This window comes from Suricata suricatta, chromosome 4 (genome assembly GCF_006229205.1).
Source record: "Suricata suricatta isolate VVHF042 chromosome 4, meerkat_22Aug2017_6uvM2_HiC, whole genome shotgun sequence".
NCBI lineage: Eukaryota > Metazoa > Chordata > Mammalia > Carnivora > Herpestidae > Suricata > Suricata suricatta.
Genome location: NC_043703.1, coordinates 28,857,374 through 28,876,494, shown reverse-complemented (window position 1 = coordinate 28,876,494; position 19,121 = coordinate 28,857,374). Strand labels below are relative to the sequence as shown.

Here is a 19,121-nt window from a genome sequence, read left to right as displayed (position 1 = left end):
GGCACAGCTAAATTAGACCACCTAAACTGTTTTTTCCATAATTGATTTTCCGTGAAAAGACCAGAGGGTGCTTCACTTTCTGACAATGCTAATTGAAAACCTGAGTGTTTTCTAGAAGCAAATGGAGTCGACTGAAGCATGTGCTGAGGTCTTTGAAACACTGCAGTGAGTTGTAGAAATACAAGTTTAAATCGGACTGTGGTGGGTGGGGAGGAGAGTCCGCTCTAGGACAGTTCCATCACTGAAGTCTGGACTCCATGAGTCCTTTTACTAGCTGAGCGGTGGGGAATTTGCTTGGCAGTAGTTGACCATTTTGACCCTAGCAGGTGCTGGTGAATCAGACACTTTAATTTGACCAAAGATTGATTGATTGTGCTTATCATTGCTAATGTTTTAGCTTTTTTTAAAAAATAGAACTTGTGATGATTGAAGGCCCTTAAATTACGTGTCTGAAAACTGCCACATATTCTCAGTGAGCAGTTTATAAAATCTCTGTATGTATTTTGCTGTGTGATTTGTTGTTGTATTATCAGAAGGATGACTTTAGGACCAAATGTCTACTTGAGAATACATGACACTTTTTTCTGGATAGTTGTAATACTTCCTTCGAAACATTCAGATTACTATTATTATGGTTATTCCTGCCCCCCCCCCCATGTTACCACTTGGATTGAGGGCATTCACAATGTGAAAGGTATGGCAAAGAAGAGATTCTGTGAGGAAACTAACCGTTTCTTGTCATGTGCCTTTGGAAGTTATTGAAGCGGAGTTAAAGAAAATAAGAGTGTGACATTTTAAAAGTTAGATTTTCTAATAGTTGAAGAATTCTCAAGTTTTAGATGAGGGTTTTTTTTTCTATTCTTGTCAGCTTCTAATATAGTTTCATCCATGAAGCTATAGAATTTGAAAGAGCAGTTTGGAAGTCAGTAGGAGGTATGTTGTATTACTGATGGCAAATTAGGGTACTGTGATGACAGCAAATAAGGTGATTTTTTTTTAAGACTTTTTGGAAGATTGGAACCATTTAGGAGAAATACGAGTTTTACCATGTTTATCTAACTTTGGAGTTATGTTGTACTCAAGGAGTTTGTAGTTATGTGGTCTCCATCTGCCTTTTTGCTTTATTTACATCCAGCTCAATGCCTAGCCATAGAAATAGTAGGCTCAAAGCTAACCTGGGTAGGTTGTTTGGAGACTGACTGAAAATGACGACTCGTTTTTTGTTTTTTGTTTTTGTTTTTTTAAGTTTGAAAGAGAGAGTGGTGAGGGGGAGACAGCATGATTGGTGGGAGCCAGCATGAGTGGTGGAGGGGCAGAGAGACAGAGAGAATCCCAAGCAGGCTTGGCACTGTCAGTGCAGAGCCCGATGTGGAGCTTGAACACCTGAACCATGAGATCATGACCTGAGCCAAAATCAAGAGTCAGACGCTTACCCGACTGAAAATGATCTCTTGTCTTCATAGCATCCATTTGCACAGCGCTTCTGAAGTTTTATCAAGGTAATGCTACAAATATAGCCAGGCTTTTCAGAGAAATTAGCAGCCCTCTGTCGTTCCTACCTCAGAGTCTTCCACAGAGCATCACTTGGTACTTGTCTGGCTGTTTCTTTCACTATTTCTGAACAGCCCTCCATACTATCCTGGACATTATAGATGTTTTGGAAGATGAAGACTAAGCTCTCTTCTCCTCTCCCTCAAGCCGTCATATCTTCTTTTCCTCCTCATAATGGCTTTCATAATCTTTGGATTAAATCCCATGTAATGCCTGTATTATCATTATAACTATTCTTAGCTGGGCTCTGTGACTTGTACATTACATTTATTTTTCTCTAATCCCTTCGTTCCTCCAAGAGTTAGTAATGGCCTCTCTTTTCCCCCTTCAATTTTTTAAATCTCTATTACTAATTGTTTTTTCAGATACTCTACTGAAGCCATATATTCCTTGATTAGGTCAAATATATTTGACAGTCTCTCTCTTTTTTTTTCTTTGAGAAAGTGTGTGTGCAGTGGGGGGGCAGAGCAGAGGGAGAGAAAGAATCTTAAGCAGACTTCACACTCAGGGGACTTGATCCCCCGATTCTGGGATCATGACTTGAGCCGAAGTCAAGACTGGGATGCTCAAACAACCGAGCCAGCCAGGCACCTCTACTTGAGAGTCTCACAGCGGTTTTAAAAAATTACGCTGTTCTTTCTAGAACTTTTACGTCCATTTCTCTAGTCTTTACTGTTCGCTTCTTCAGTTGCAGGCACAGTGCTATTTCCATGGGAATTCCTTAGGTTTTTGCCTTTGTAGGATCTCCCATTTTTAAGATTCTTTGTCTTCATCTTTCATTTATTCTAGTAGGTGGGGCACAGCTTCCAGTAGCTTTATGAGAAAGGGCACGTTTATGAGAAGTACACTCTGAAATCTTATGTATTTAAAAATGTCTTTATCAGGGTGCCTGGGTGGCTCAGTCACTTAAGGGCTTGGCTTTTGAATTTGGCTCAGGTCATAATTTCATAGATTGTGGGTTCAAGCCCCACATTGGGCTCTCTGCCAGCAGTGTGGAGCCTGCTTGGGATTCTCTCTCCCCCTCTGCCTCTCCCCAACTCTGTCTCAATCTCTCTCAAAATTTAAAACTAAATGTAAAAATATCTTTGTCCTCATAAAGATTTGTAGTTGGGCTGGGTATAAAAGTCTAAATCAGTAACTTGTCCTTGTGTTTGAAGGCATTGTTCTATTTTGTTCTCATTTTTATTGTGTTTTATATATTGCAGCGTACTGTGTTTTGGATACCTAATCTTCCTGACTTCTTTAGCTTTCTTTATCTCTCATTTTCTAAAATGTCACGTTGCACCTTCTTATGGGCCTCTCTGTTGTATTGGACTTTGTAGGTGTTTTCACTTTAGAGCCCAATGGCCTGCCTTTAATTTTCAGAACTTTTTTGCCTTTTTTTTTTAAACTTTTTGCGTGTGTGTGTTTGTGTGTGTGTGTGTGTGTGTGTGTGTGTGTGTGTGTGTGTGTGTTAGCACCTGTAAAATTAGATGCCAGCCCACCTGGTACAATTATTTAATTTTTTAATCTGTCATTTTTTTATTTCATTGTAAGTAAGTCTGTCTTTGTTTTGCATCTGGAAGACTTCTTGATTTTTCAAACTCACCTAATTGAACTTTTTGTTTCTGCTAAAATGGTTTCATTTTCCAAGAATGAAGAAACCATTTCTTTTTTAATATCTTTATTTGTTTATTTATTGTTTGATGAAAGCAATGTTTTCTCTCAGATGATACCAGTTATAGTTGTCGGATTTTTTCCTCAGTTCTGTGCGTTTTCTCAGTTTTTTTCCCTTTACTTTTAGTCTCAGCTTTCTATTTAAAAGGAATAGTCTGAGTTTCTGGTGCCATTATTATCTGTTTAAAGCCAAAGGGGACAGTGACTGAAGTTGGTCTGAAGTTCTGCATGGGTAGAGCTTTTTATAAGTGATTGCATGGGTAGTCAGTTCACGTTTCAGTATTTCTAGGTCTTCATCTGCTTCTCCAGACACAGTGCTTCTATGATGCTGAGAGATATAAGTAATTCAGTCAATTCTAGGAATGTAAAGGGAAAATGGGACTAGGTTTTTTTAAAATTATTTTTTATGTCTTTATTTTAAGAGAGAGAGAGAGAGAGAGAGAGACTGAGAGAGTGGGGATGGGGCAGAGACAGAGGGAGACACAGGATCTGAAGCAGGCTCCAGGCTCTGAGCTGTCAGCACAGCTCGAACCCACAACTGTGAGATCATGAGCTGAAGTTGGATGTTAACTGACTGAGCCACTGAGGTGCCCTGGGGCCAGGGTTTTAACCAATCAGCATGCAGACTTTCAGTTTTAGGTCCCTGGCTCAGTAAAGTACTTCATCCTTCCTTAAGCTAAATTTGATGTGCTTGCAGTCAGAACTTCTGGGTCAGCCTGTCTCAGTAGTGTGCCTCAGGTCTTGACTTGTGACAGCAAAGAGGGTGGGCCTGAGCCTCTTGGGAGTGAGCACTGATTTTGAATATGCCACAAGGCTGTATGGTTAAACAAAAGAACTATATTACATAGGCCTAAGGGATTAAGGAAATCTTACAGAGTTCCCTTACAAGCAAAAAAAAAAAAAAAAAGATACGAGCAGTTCTTAGGATGCTAGAGGTCATGGGCAGAACAGCGCTTCAGCCAGTAGCTTCATGTGGCAGCTGAGAGGATCTGAGAACAAGCAGAGACTTGGGCAGTGACCTGAATTTGTGTGGGTCTTAAGCAGTGAGGACAACGTACTAACCTTAAAGAAGTCTAAAGATAATTTCCACAGTTGACTAATTTAGTGGCTTATTTATGTCAGGACAGTGGCATTACCTGTTTCCCCTGAATTTATCTGATTCACCTCGAGATGGCTACTCAAGTCTCAAGAACATTGAGACCAGAAAACAGTTGGTTCCTGTTTTGTGAATTTGTTGTAGCTTTATTGAGATATAAGTGAAGTATAAGCTGCATATATTAAAATATATTATTTGATAGATTTTGACATACATGTACACCGATAAAACCATCACCACAGTCAAGAAGAGCGGACATATCTTAATGCTTCAAATTTCTTTGTGGCCTTTCATATGCCCTCTCTCCTGCTCCTGCCTGCCTCCCGTGAAGGCAGCTACTGGTCTGCTTTCAGTTAGTTTAAATGAGTTGCATTTTCATACTTGCATATCTATGAAATTATATAGTATGTACTTGTTTTTGTTTTTGTTTTTGGTCCTGCTTTTTACAATCGAGATATTATTGTGAAATTTATCTGTGTTGTTACATGAATCAACAGTTCATTCCTTTTTATTGTGAGAACTGCTAGATTGTATGGATGTAACAATGGTTTGTTTATCCATTCGTTTTTAAATGAACATTTGGGCTATTTTCAACTTTTGGCTGTGCCAAGTAAGTCTTTGTGTGGATACATGCATTCATATCTTTTGATTAAATCCTTAATGGCTGTTGAGAGGCTGGAAGAGACTAGGTGTCTGCTAACTTTGTAGGAGGCTGCCAAGGTCTTGCCCATGGTGCTTATGCTGTCCGCGTTTCCACCAGCGCTGCACGAGAGGCGCAGTTGTGCCTTGTGGTCACCCACACGTGCCATGGCCGGTCTTTTTAATTGTAGTCATTCGAATAGGTGGGGACCAGTACCTCGTAGTGGTTCTGCTTTGCATTTCCCTCGTGATGGATGACGAGCGTATTTCTTCTCTGCTGTGTGCCATTCATAGATTTTGTTTGGTAAAATGTTCAAATCTTTTGTCCGTTTTAAAAAACTGAGTTGCTTATTATTAAGTTTGCAGAGTTTTTATGTATATTCTACATACAATTTTTTTTTGTTTTTGTTTTTGTTTATTGTCAAATTGGTTTGCATACAACACCCAGTGCTCTTCCCCACAAGTGCCCTCCTCCATCACCACCACCTCTTTCCCCCCTCCCCCTTCCCCTTCAACCCTCAGTTCCTTTTCAGTATTCAAGAGTCTCTCAAGTTTTGCATTCCTCTCTCTCCCCAGCTTTCCCACTTCCCCTCCCCCTGGTCCTCCATTAGGTTTCTCCTGGTCTACTGTTAGACCTATGAGTGCAAACATATGGTATCTGTCCTTCTCTGCCTGACTTATTTCACTTAGCATGACACACTCGAGGTCCATCCACTTTCCTACAAATGGCCAGATTTCATTCTTTCTCATTGCCATGTAGTACTGCATTGTGTATATATACCACATCTTCTTGATCCACTCATCAGGTGATGGACATTTAGGCTTTTTTTTTACGTACAAATTTTTAAATCAGATATGTGATATGCAAATATTTTTACCCAATCTGTGGGTTACCTTTTTTTTTTCTTTCTCTTTCAGAGAGAAAAGGTTTAATTTTAATTTTAGTGAAACCTAACTGATAAAAAAAATTTTATTTTATGGAACATACTTTCCATGTAAGAAATTGTATCTAAGAAATATTTACCAACTCAGGGATTCAAAGACTTTACCCATGGTTTCCCTTTAACAGTTTTATAGATCCAGGATTTACATTTTTGTGAATATGGTTTGAGTTAACTTTGGATATTATGTGAAGGATGGATCAGAGTGTTTCCGGGGGGCTTGGGTGGCTCGGTCAATTGAGTGTCCAGCTCTTGATTTCGGCTCAGATTATGATCCCAGGGCTGTGGGCTCAGGCCCACCATTGCTCTCTGCCCTGAGCACGGAGCCTGCTTGAGATTCTTTCTCTCCTCTCTCCCTCCCTCTCTCCCTCTGCTCTTCTCCCCCTGCTGGCATGTTCTGTCTCTAAAAGAAATTTAAAAAATTACTTTTTGCATATAGATACCCATTTGATTCAACACGATTTATTCAAAAGACCATCTTTTCTCCAGTGAATTGTCTTCATACTTTGTCAAGAATCAGTTTTCCACATGCGTATAGGCCTGGACCGTCTTGTTTCCCCATCGCTCTGTATGTCTTTATGTCACACTGAACTGTCTTCACTGCTGTAGCTTTGTAATGTGTCTCAGTGATAGTTCTCCAGCTTCCTTGTTTTTTAAAGGTTTTGGCTGTTCTAGGATCTTTGCATTTCCGTGTGGAATTTAGAATCAGCTTTTATTTCTTCAAGAAGCTTACTGAAATTTTGGAATTTTGTTAAATTTAGTGGTGATTTACATCTTAACAATATTCTGCCTTCTGATCCATGAACATGGTCTATATTTTTATTTATATCTTTAATTTCTTTCCAAAGGTTTTGTAGTTTTCAGCCTATTGGGCTTGACATCCTTTGTCAGTTTTATCCTCAAGCATCTTACGGTTTTTTATACTATTGTAAATGGGAAATGAAATTTCAAAAAAGCTGGTTGTTGCTAGTATAGAAATGCAGTTAACTTTTGTATGTTGATCTGGTATGCTAAAAATTTGTTACTAAATTCCCTTACTAGTTTTGGTATCTTTTTTGTAGGTTCCTCAGATGTTTTACATAGATGATCATGTCATCTGTGAATAAAGATAGATTGATTACTTCCAGTCTAAATGTTTTTATTGCATGATTGCACTAGCTAGAACCTCTAGTCCTTGTATTGTTCCTGATGTTATGGAAAATGTATTCTAAAGACACTGTTTTAGTAAATGCCTTTAATCAGATTGAAGGTGTTTCCTTCTTAATTAGCTGAGAGTTTTTAATGGATGGATGTCAAAAGCTTTTTCCTGTGAGATTCACATGCCTTTTCTCTCGTAGGCTACACTGATAATTGAATGTTAGGCCAACTTTCATTTCTAGGATAAACCCCACTTGGTTCTGGTGAGGTATCCCTTTTATATACAGATGGACTCAATTTGCCAAAATATTCAGATTTTTGCTTCTATATTCATGAGAGATATTGGTCTTCAATATCTTTCCTTATAATATTTGGTAGAATTTAGGAGTGAACCTTCTGGACCTGGGCTTTTTGTTGTGGGTGGTTTTTTTGCCTTTGTATCTTTTAACTATTAACCTGTGTGGTTATATTTAAAGTGCAGATATTCTAGGTAGCATATAATTGGGTCTTTTCTGATCACTTTAAAAATGGAGAGAAACCTGCCTACATGCCCATCAGATTTCCCCTTAGTTTTTATTGGCTAAAATTGTTTCCAGAGCTGGCGCCTAAACCAGTGAGCAGCAAACACGAATAATGGAATTACTCAGATGGGCTCAGCCCGGTGCATCCATCTCTAGGTGGGTGCCCCAGACAATAACATCAGCGCCACCTGGGAACTTACTAGACATTTAAATTCTTTGACCACATTCCAAACCTACTGAAGCAGGTAGGTTAGACCTGCCTGCGATCAAGTGTTTAGCAGTTTGTGTTTTAACAAGCCTGCTAAGGGATCTCGATGCTCCAGAGATTGAGCACAACTGACTTAGATCAGCCTTTACTCGGGAGTCTGGAGCGGGCTACCCAGGACTGGACAGTGCAGGGGTCTTTCAGCATGGAAGGGTGAAAAGGATGGATGTACAGAGGTATGAATTAATCTTGTCAACGCAGACCAAGGTGGGGCCCAGGAATGAGAAGTTTTAGCCCATCACTATTTCTTGATGAAGGGAGGACCATGGTTCACTCTCTAATGGAAGAATGATATATTAGGATTGCTATTAAATCAATTAAAAGGTATTTTAGAATCTGTGTCCGTAACAGAGGTTAGCCAACGGTGTCCTGGGGCAGATCAGCCCTGCCGCGTGGTTTGTGTGGCTAGTCGGTTAGATTTTCACACTCTTAAATGGCTGGGTAAAACAACCCAAAAGAATACTATTTCATGATGTTGAAAATCATGGGAAATTCAAGTTCCAGTGTCCGTAGTTTGTAGGAGCACAGCCCGACTCACTCATGTTACACATGTGACGCTTTGGACTGCCACAGCGGAGGTGAGTGGTCATGACAGAGACTGTGTGGCCCACACAGCCTAAATATTTACTAGTTGCCCCTTTATAGGAAATGTTTGTCAACCTCTGATCTCTAGAAGAATTTGCTGAAGAATAGTACCATTTCCCAACCATCTTGGATAAATGAGAAGTTTTTTTGACAGATGGGACTCCGGACTATAACAGCATGAAAAAGAATAATGAAGTATGGTGTGTTGAGAATGTGTGCTCATTAGAATTATGGTAACTTTGTTTAAAGGAGTATCACTTCCATGATATTTGTAATTAGAATACAGCTTTATAAATGATGATTACTAGAACCAGTGATTGTAATTTTCTTTCTTCCTGTTTTTTAGTCAACTAAGATGATGAACTTCTTTTGTATAATCCTGTGACTGTGACTGAGGATACTCTCTAATTTACCTTAGCACCATATAGCAAGAGGACATCTTTAACTTACAATGCCTCACGGTGGTTATTTTGAGTTCTGCCCATTACTGTTGAATAGTATAGATCCTGAAACCAAATTTCTCCTAAAACATATCTTTGAAAGCTGTTCAGCTTTCGTGAGAAAGAAGCACATACCAGATTCAGTACAAATCTGAGACGGGGAATAACTGATTATTTAAGGGTTGGGAGGATCAACAGACTTACCCTGAGTTACAGGCTTAGATTTTTAAAAAACACATAAGATTTACCTTGTTTGCCATGTCGTGTTTACATACATTAGCTCAGTTCATGTAAGATTCTGTCACCAAAGAGATGAAAGTGTTCATTTCTACAAATGCAAGGGAGCTAGTCGATCATCACAGTGCCTGTTCAAGGTCAGTTCAATAACAGAAGCCTCCTTTCTGACTATGAGATGTTGTTCCGAGCTTCCTGAAGTCCTCCTTCCACCAGCCTACAGAAAGCATCCTGTTTTATTCGGGGGTATTTGCCTGTTCAACAAATAATTTTGGTATTTGAAGTAATCAAATGTGCGCTTTGTTTCACTAGAAACTTGTCAAATACGTGCCGTTTTCCCTAGAAGAGAGGTCATCTCTATATACCTATATAATACCTATAATGTAGATTTCTCTTTTTAAGGTTATACGTTGGCTCTTCAAAGACATTCACATCATCAGAGAAATCCCTGAGCCCTTTGCAGTGGTGTAGACACGTCCTAGATAACCCGACTCCAGAGATGGATGCAGCAAGGCGTTCCCTGTGCTTTAGACTGGAGCAAGGTAATTTCGAACCTGTGCGTTTCCGTTCTCAACTCTTGCCACTGTCAACTCTGTTTTTGTTGCTGGTTTTGGAATTGACACTTAGATGGAAAAAACTTACCCAAAGGTATAGCTGTTAACATGCAATTTGCTTCACATTTATTACACATCAGGGTTTCTCAATGTAGAATATAGTTTCAAATTGAGTATATTTGTTTTTAGCCACATTTTTAGCTTGTTTCAGTTTGTACTGAAAGGTAGGAATAGACATTATTTTTCTGGGTTTTTTTTTCCTTTCTCTTTGAATATATACCAATAAATAGAATGGGTCAGCCTTTAATTCTCTGGGGACAGTACGATGGTTGTGTGGCTGAATTCCAAGATAGAAAACTGAAGTTTCATTGGGACCTGCGTAGTGACCTTTTTGAGTTCCATGAATGTCTAATTGGTTGTGTACCTGGAAGTCCTAACCTTTATACACTGTGAAATAATCTTCACGTTGTGTGTAACATTAGTTATCTTATGGAGCCTGATATAAGCCTGAGTAAAACAAAACAAAACTGGACTGCTGTGGAAGGAGAAACAATACAAAGAATTAGCAAGCAGCACTTAGCTCCTCACCATTCGTATTTAATTACACTGTGATTATTTAGGCTTTTGCTCATCTCTTAACTCTGAGTATCTCTTTCATTATCTAGGAGCACTGCTTCCATTCCAAGAACTACCTGTATCCATATCACACTGGAGCTTGAAATTGCAGATTCCTGCCTTTTCCAGATTAAATCAGAGTAACTGGGAGTAGGGTCAAGGGAATCGGCACTGACAGGTTCGCCAGTGTGATTCTTGGGCACTCTGTAGTTTGAGACTGTTACCTGGGAAGCTCTTCGGGGATAGTGATGGTTATCAGAATTTGGACAGGAGACAGTAGAATAGGTAATATTTCTTGAGCTCTTAATTCTGTGACAGTCAATGCATTAGGTTCTTGATATCTTCATTTTATTCCGCCTAACCACACTTATCCAAGGTGGGCGCTGTACCCACTCCTAGAGAAGAGACAGGTGGAGTGGAGCGAAGTTCAGAGGGTTCCTGGGGCCAGAGTGACACCCCGGGGCAGAGCCGGAACCTGGATCTCCCTGATGCTAAGGACTGCCCTTAATCAGTGTTCGGTGCTGCTTTTTGGGCACAGTCATAAGTGAATATCAACAGAAATCTGTTTTAAATATTTGGGAAACATCAAATTAAAAGGCACATTTTATTAACATTTTAACTAAAACAAAATATCTGATTTAGTAGTAAGTTAAAGAGTGGAGGAGGAACAAAGAAGTATTTGGGTTAAAACTTTGGTGACAGAGGCTTATCTAAGAGAGCGACCGTCTGAGTCACGAGACCCCTGCCTTGACTCTGTTCCCTCATCCAGCCGACCCCCAGCAAACCAGTAAATCCCTCTGCACCATAAGGGCTGTGTTGACTGACTTTAAGGTTCTTGATTCAAACATCTCTTGATCCAAGGACTCTTTATATGGACACTCTTATATATGAATTTGGCCCGGTTGCATTTGAAATAAAGTTCAAATGAAATTCAGAACTAGAATCCTTTAGTTGAGAGATCAACACATTTTTTCTGAAAGGGACCTGATAGTAAATATCAGGTTCTGCAGGCTTTGCAGACTGCACGATCTCCGCCCTCAGTGAAAGCAGCCATAGATGCAAACATTAATGAACAAGGCTCTGTTCCAGTAAAGCTTTATCTGTGACACTGAGATTTAAGACTGGAGTAGGAACTGGAGTGCACACTGAGATACGAAACTGGGGACGAGTTGGGTTTGAGCTCCCCAGGTCTTCGTTTGTGATTCTGCTTTAAGTCATTTGCACACAAGGTAGATTTACGTTCAAGGTTGACTTAAAAAAAAAAATAGAGGCTTTGGGATCGCCTGGGTGGCTCAGTCAGGTTAGTGTCTGACTCTCTATTTCAGCTCAGGTCATGATCCCAATGTCTGTGGGATCGAGCCCCGATTCTGGCTCACTGCTGACAGCAGGGAGTCTGCTTGGGATTCTCTCTCCCTCTCTCTGCTTCCCCCACCTCTTCCCCCTGATGCTGCTCTCTGTCTCTCAAATAAATAAACACTTAAGAAAAATAGAGGTTTTGTTAAGTTTAATCCTTGTTGGTTGCTTTTGAGAATTGTGACTAAGTGCTTGATTATCTAATTTTCCTTTCCCTGACCAATGGCTAAAGCAGAATGGTGAGGTCGTGAGGACAAGAATTGATGTGCTGGGGTTTTAGTCATAATGTAATCAATTTACATTTCATGTAAGAGTTTAAGCAGGGAACTAGCTTTTCAAAACGCACATTAGTGTTTTGTGAAATTTGTGTATAAATCTAAATCCTCTTTTGCTGCGAGACTAAATGGTTTTGTTGCAAAGACCCACAGTCCCCTTAGGAGACAAGTCACTGATTACAATAGGCTATTCATTGGACGAATTTTTTTTTTTTGAAATTTAACTTATAGTTTATAAAGCAATTTGTCGATAGTTTAGAAAGTATTAATCTTATGAATGTTACAGGGAAAATAGCATATTCCCTCCCCACCTCTCATGCCCATTTAATTACCCAGATGTAGTCACTTAATAAAAGCTATTTGTTTTGGTTTTGCTATTTATCTCTCATTAAATTGTCAGCTTCTTTCTTTGGGTGGTGAAGGTCTAATTCTTTTAATACCCCGTTCCCCGTACACCTTTTCTCTGCACACCTTCCCATGTAGCTTTTTGCCAATCCTTAAATAGATCGTTTAATATTAATTACAGTAGAAATAATCCTGTCTAGGGGCGCCTGGGTGGCTCAGTCGGTTGAGCGTCCGGCTTCTGCTCAGGTCATGATCCCACAGTTAGTGGGTTCGAGCCCCATGTTGGGCTCTGTGCTGACAGATAGATAGCTCAGAGCCTGGAGCCTGCTTCAGATTCTGTGTTTCCCCCTCCCTCACCCCTCTCCGACCTTCCCCTGTTCAAGCCGTCTTTCTCTTTCTCAAAAGTAAATAAAACATTAAAAAAAATGAAAAAAATCTTATCTAGGGCATGCGACATTTTATTGTTATGTTTCTTTTTTTCATCTAATCTTGTTTTTCCCAGAGTTAACAGTAAAAGGACCTTTACTTGCTGGTTTTGGTTTTTGTCATTAATTTAACCCCACACTCTCTACATCAACCATCCTCTGTGCAGTTAGACATACAAATCCACCAAGGGTTTTATTTCCTTCTGTTTTTCAGCCGGACCTCCTGGTGGTGCCCTCAGGTGGCCCGTAACGCGCTCTGAACAGGCTCTCCGCAGGCCATGCACCGCTCTCGTGGGGCTCCCTTTTGCCCTCATCCTGCAGATCCTGGCCCCTCTTCAGTGTCGCAGTGCCTTTTTCCTGAATGCAGACTTCCTTTCCTTATATTCCCTCTTTGGGTAGAATTCATTCTCCTCTGGCCTTTTTGGGGGAGCAGGAGTGAGGATATGGGGGATGCAAACTTTGAAGCCTCCTGTGTCTGAAGGCGTCAGAATTATATCTTTGGTCTTGATTATTCTTTGAGCTAGGTGTAGAACTCTAGTTCCAACAGAGTTTAGGAGACATGGTTCCATTATATTTTAGCTTTGGAATTGCTGTTGAAGGCCTCGTACCATTCTAATTTCTGATTTCTGTGAGCTTTCTCTCTAAAATACCTTTTAGATAGAATCTCAGAATCTCTTCATTCCTAGTACTTTGAAATTTTCATTTTTTTGTGCTAGACAGGCAGTGGGCGCTTTTCAACAAGGAAACCTTGGCTCTACGAAATGGCTTGCGTTATTTCTCTGTAAATCCCTCCTCTCTCCCAGTTTTCTCTATTCTTTCATTCCAGATACTCCTTTTAGTCAAATGTCGAACTGCCTGCATTGATGTTGAGATTTTATATTCTTCTCTCCTGTTTTCTGTCCGTTATATGGATATTCTGCTTTCTTGGGTTTTGTAAAAATTCCTCTTGAAAACTTTTGCTGTATATTAAGTACATTCCATGTGCCAGGCACCGGTGTAGGGAATGGGGTGCAGCCGTGGCCAAACAGGTGTGAAGGCCATGCCCTCGCTGACTTTACCTTCTGGCGCACACACCTTCCCTTAAGGCTCTGTTACTTGGGTAAGGCATCTTAAATCCAGTAGCTTTTTACTTCAGTTTATTTAAGCAATAGAACCTGTCTTTGATAACAGCACGAGAGGGGCAGCTGCCTGGGGAGGTGAGGAGTGTTTTCCTAAAGGCTTCCCACAATCCTCTTGTTTTTGCTTTATTCTGAAGCTCCCTGCCCTTGGTGGTAGCCTGCACATTCAATTTCAGGATGTTCCAGGTTCTGGTTGGCTTATCCCCCACTGTGGGCCCTTGGAGAAAGTCAAAACCCTAGTCCATTACCTAATGTTTATCCATTTTCTGTTTCTAAGTGAAACCTTAGACTGATAGTATCTCTTCTGTTTGATCTTACTTGTAGGTCTAGAAGATTTTTGAGTTTAGCTGTCATTCTAGTGTGCTTTTTTAAATTGGATTTTATTTTTTCAAGAGTGTAATTACCAGTTTCAGGTGCACATGATTCAACAGTTTGATACATTTCATAGGACTCATCAAAATAAGTGTACTCTTAGGGCACCTGGGTGGCTGTTGGTTAAGTGTCCAACTCTTGATTTTGGCTAACATCACGATCTCACGGTTCACGAGTTTGAGCCCCATGTCGGGCTCTGTGCTGATGGCAAGGAGCCTGCTTGGGATTCTCTGTCTCCCACTCTTTCCATCACTCCCCTGCTCGTGCTCTCTCTCAAAAATAAACATTAAAAAAGTGTATTCTTAATCTCTTTTATCTGTTTTACCCATTCCCTATATCTCTTCAGGTAATCACCAGTTCTTTGTATTTAAGAGTCTGTTTCTTGGTTTGTCTTTTTTTTTTCATTGTTTGTTCTGTTTATTAATTCCATATATGAGTGAAATCATATAGTATTTGTTTTTCTAACTTATTTCACTTATTATATTCTATTCTCACATCCATGTTGTTGCAAATGGTTAAGATTTCGTTCTTTTTTATGGCTGAGTAATATTCCATGGTGTGTGTGCATGTGTATGTGTATACACATACACATGTACACACACACACACACACACACACACACACACCCCACATCTTTATCCATTCATCTATCAGTGGACACTTGGATCACTTCCATCTGTTGGCTCTTGTAAATAATGCTACATTAAACATAAGAGTACATATGTTTTCAAATTCATGTTTTTGTATTCTTGAGTAAATACCTAGTTTTTACTAGAATTACTGATCATGGGTTAATACTCTTTTTAAAGTCCTAGCCACAGCGGTCAGGTAATAAAAAGAAATAAGACATCCACACTGGTAAGGAAGAAGTAAAACTTTCACTATTTGCAGATGATATGATAGTATATATAGAAAGCCTTGAAGCACTTGAAGCACAAAAAATTACTAGAACTGATAAATGAATTCACTAAAGTCACAGGATACAAAATTACAGAAATCTATTGTTTCTATACACTAATAATGAAGTAGCAGAAAGAGTAATTAAGAAAACCATCCCATTTACACTTGGCACCAAAAATAATAAAATACCTAGGAATAAATTTAACCAAGGAACTGAAAGATCTATACACTCCAAAAACTGTAGAACATTGATGAAAGAAATTGAAAATGACACAAAAGGTATTCCATGCTTATGGATTGGAAGAACCAATATTGTTAAAAATGTCCATATTACCCAAAGCAATCTACAGATGTACTGTAATATCTCCATCAAGATACTAACAAAATTTTTCTCAGAAGTAGAACAGATAATCCTGAAGTTTGTATGGAACCACAAAAGACCCGGAGTAGCCAAAGCAATCTTCAAAAAAGAACGAAATTGGAGGTATCACAATACCAGATTCAAGCTACACTACAAAGCTATATAATTGAAACAGTCTGGTACTGGCACAAAAACAGACGCCTAGATCAATGGAACAGAACAGAGTCCAGGAATAAACCCCTGCTTTATGGCCAACTAATCTGTGGCAGAAGAGGCAAGAGTATACAATGGGGAAAAGACCATCTCTTCAATAAGTGGTGTTGGGAAAACTGGACAGATATGCAAAAGAATGAAACTGGGCCACTTTTAATACCATACATAAAAATAAAGTCAACATGGATTAAAGAACTAAATGTGAGACCTGAAACCATGAAATTCCTAGAAGAAAACATAGGCTGTAATTTCTTTGACATCAGCCATAGAAATCTTTTCCTAGATTTGTCTCCTAAGGCAAGAGAAAAGCCAAAATAAACTGTTGGGATACACCAAGTTGGAAAGTTTTTGCATAGCAAAACAAAAAGGCAGGCAGCCTACTGAATGAGAAGGCACTTGGAAATGATATATCCAAAAGGAGGTGACTATCCAAAATCTATGAAGAACTTCTGAAACAACACCAAAACCCCAAATAATCCAATTAAGAATGGGCAGAGGAATGACCCGATTAAACATTTTGCTAAAGACCTGCAGACGGCTGGCCAACAGATACATGGAAAGGCGGTCAACATCACTCCTCAGGGAAATACTTCCACTGTGGTTCTGCATCACCTCACACCTGTCAGAATGGCTAAAATCAAAACACAAGAAACCAAGGTTGAGAATGTGGAGAAAAAGGAACCAGCTTTGCTGATGATGTGAATGCAAACTGGTGCCACCAGTGTGGGAAACAGTATGGAGGGTCCTCAAAACCTCTAGTGACAGAGGTTTTGTAAGAGAATAGAGAGGAATTCATAGTCTTCAATATCAAAGAATTGGCTTCCAGTGAAGGGGCTCCTTCGTCAATGATAGCTAATTAACAGATATTAGAAATTATGGTTTTAACTTTATATTGTAGCATAAATATGATTATGTAAGCATTCCATATTTTAGAACTTTTCAAGTAATTCTAAGAGAACATTTTGTTTAGACTTCATCTCTCTCTTGAGCAATAAGCATTTTCAAGTAACAAATATTATGGAGCATTTTCTTTGAGAGCAAGTTTGTTTCACTGCCCAAGGACAGTGACTTTGTTTTGTTGGTCACACCAGTCAAAAGGGAGCAGCAATTGCTGTTGCTAAAATGAAAGAGTGTCTGTTTATTTTTTTATTCTTCATTTTAGAGAAAGTGAGCAGGGGAGAGGAGCGGAGGGAGAGAGTATGTTAAGCAGGCTCCACGCTCCACACAGAGCCCCTGTGGCTCCATCTCACGACCCTGGGATCGTGACCTGAGCTGAAATCATGAGTCGGACGTTCACCGACGGCGCCACCCAGGCCGCCCTGTTTAATTCTTTTTGAACTTGTTGTCACAGTTACTGCTGTTACAATTTCAGTTTTGATTTTGCACATTTTAAGGTGGAGTGGAGTCTTCACACCCCTTCCCAGCCATACCATTCTTCCTTTTCAGTGTCTTGAAGTATTAGTTTGCAGCCTCGTTTTACCATTCACAAGCATGTTTATATTAAAATTAAGTTTCACTTACTGCCTTTTGTTGGGAAATGAGTGGTTGTACCTGCTTCCCAGCCAGGCCCCTAATTTAAAAACTGCTCACTAAGACCATCCTCTGCCATGACCAGTAGTGATGAGAGATTAGATTTTTTTGAAAGGAAAGTATTTTCCCCTTTCTGCCTTTCTTTTCCTGTCTCTCTCACTTGTTAACCAGGGGGTAAGTAAATGTTCTGTTCTGTTAGATGCTGCTTTCATTATTAGAGAAAATATGTTAGATATTTGGGTTCTATTTCTTGACTCTGATGCTTCTGGGAAGAAAATTACTCAAAAATTGAAGACTAAATCCTGTAGAACTTGTGGATGGGGGGGGCGTAGTTATGAGGAGCCAATGTGTCTATGGTGGACCTTCTACCCCTCTGTCCCTTGGTCCTGCATCCCCTTCCTTATTCCTTCTTGGACCCTAGGAACGTAGCCTATGCTGTTTTCTTGGTTGTAAGTTAGCGGTCTTCCCTGCTGAAGAAGTAGACTTCCCTGGGAGTACATCGGAGTAGGAGTGGGTCATGCTCCGTTTCTGGAGGCGGGTGACCTAGGTGCGTGAACTCCCAAGGTTCTCTGGTGGGGCGGCTGCCAGTGAGTTTATGTTGATTGTCCCTTTGTGAAGGACCGCTGGCTGTCTTCCTGCTGCCTGCCTTCTTCTGTCTGGTGGGGAGAGGGGGGTCGTCCTGTGGCCTTCAGGCTCACGCCGTATCTGACAACCTCGTGACCCTGGATCTAGGTAACAAAACATGGAAAATTGTGGGAGAATGTACAAGAAGCATTCAGTTTCGTCTTGAGGTTATGAGAGCAGGTTTATTAAAATCCTACCCTTCTGAAGAAAGTTTGTTTTTTTGAAAGGAAATGAGGAACAGAAAGGGATGATTTAAAAGTTTTACTGGGAGATAGCACCTGCATTGAGACCTTTTTCAAGATACTGCTGAAAGAAATGCTTTGTCTTTGCAGCCACAGTTTAGCAAAATGGTAAACGTGTGTGTTTAAGACACATTAGGACAGTTATTTTGGGTGTAAGGGGTGTGAGTCTGTGTGTGTGTACATATGTATGTATATACAGATGACTCATGTGTCCAATGCTTCTAAATTCTCAAAGGGATTATTAATTGAGCAAGTCACTTAAGATGTTAATTGAAAATTAATTAAATTGAAACTTATATTGTAGATCCCAAAACTTATTTTCATCTTTTCCAAACTGGCTTTTCATGCTCAAATTTCACAATTTATAAGGTCTTCTATATCAGGTAGTCCACAGGGGCCGGGTACTTCAGCTTTCCCAGCATCCTCTACATTTACATTTAATTTGTAGAGCTGTTGTAAGACAAGTAAGGATGTTTGGGAAGCAGACATAATAAAGGCTTAAATACCAGGTTTCTTTCCTAATATATTTGAATAACATAAATGGCTTTTTTGGATAATGCACAGGAAGGAATGTTAGAAGTGAAAAAACTGGGGCACGTGGGTGGCTCAGTCAGTTGAGTTCTAGCTCTTGATTTCAGCACAGGTTATGATCTCATGGTTCGGTTCATGGGATGCAGACCTGCATTGGGCTCTGCAGTGACAGCTCAGAACCTGCTTGGGGTTCTCTTTTTTCCCTCTCTCTGCCCCCTCCTTCTTGAGCTGTGTGTGTGTGTGTGTGTGTGTGTGTGTGTGTGTGTGTGTGTGTGTGTTTTTCTCAAAATAGACATTTAAAAAAAAGTAATTGCTAAAAGTTAAATCTTTTACTACTTCTTAATCTGCAATCTATTGGCATAAAATTAAGAAAGCCTAGAATAATAATTTCTCCCCACCAAAAAAAAAAAGAATTGGACACTGATTTGAATATACATTCTTAGAACTCTGTATCTTGGTTCATTTTTCTCTGTTGAAAATGGTCCTAACGGTGTTTGTTATTTTCCATTTGGAAAGCGCCTTGTTTTGTAAACATCTTTTTACTTAATTTTTAATCTGTATATGCCTTCTTTCAAGTAGATTAAATGTCTGATGATAG

General features: G+C 39.7%; 1 protein-coding gene across 3 annotated transcripts in view; it reads left to right on the top strand.

Moving 5' to 3' along the window:
* Window positions 1–1,428: 1,428 nt before the first annotated feature.
* The window catches only part of SLAIN1 (SLAIN motif family member 1), a 55,993-nt gene continuing 38,300 nt past the window's right edge, over window positions 1,429–19,121 (top strand). Inside the window, exons 1-2 of one of the 3 annotated variants that reach the window (XM_029936567.1) lie at window positions 1,429–1,499; window positions 9,468–9,607. In XM_029936567.1, coding sequence (XP_029792427.1) covers window positions 1,444–1,499; window positions 9,468–9,607 — 196 coding nt within the window. In that variant the 5' untranslated portion in view covers window positions 1,429–1,443. Of the gene's footprint in view, window positions 1,500–8,706; window positions 8,853–9,467; window positions 9,608–19,121 lie in introns of those variants that run through there. The other 2 variants (XM_029936569.1, XM_029936568.1) reach the window with 2 other exon arrangements.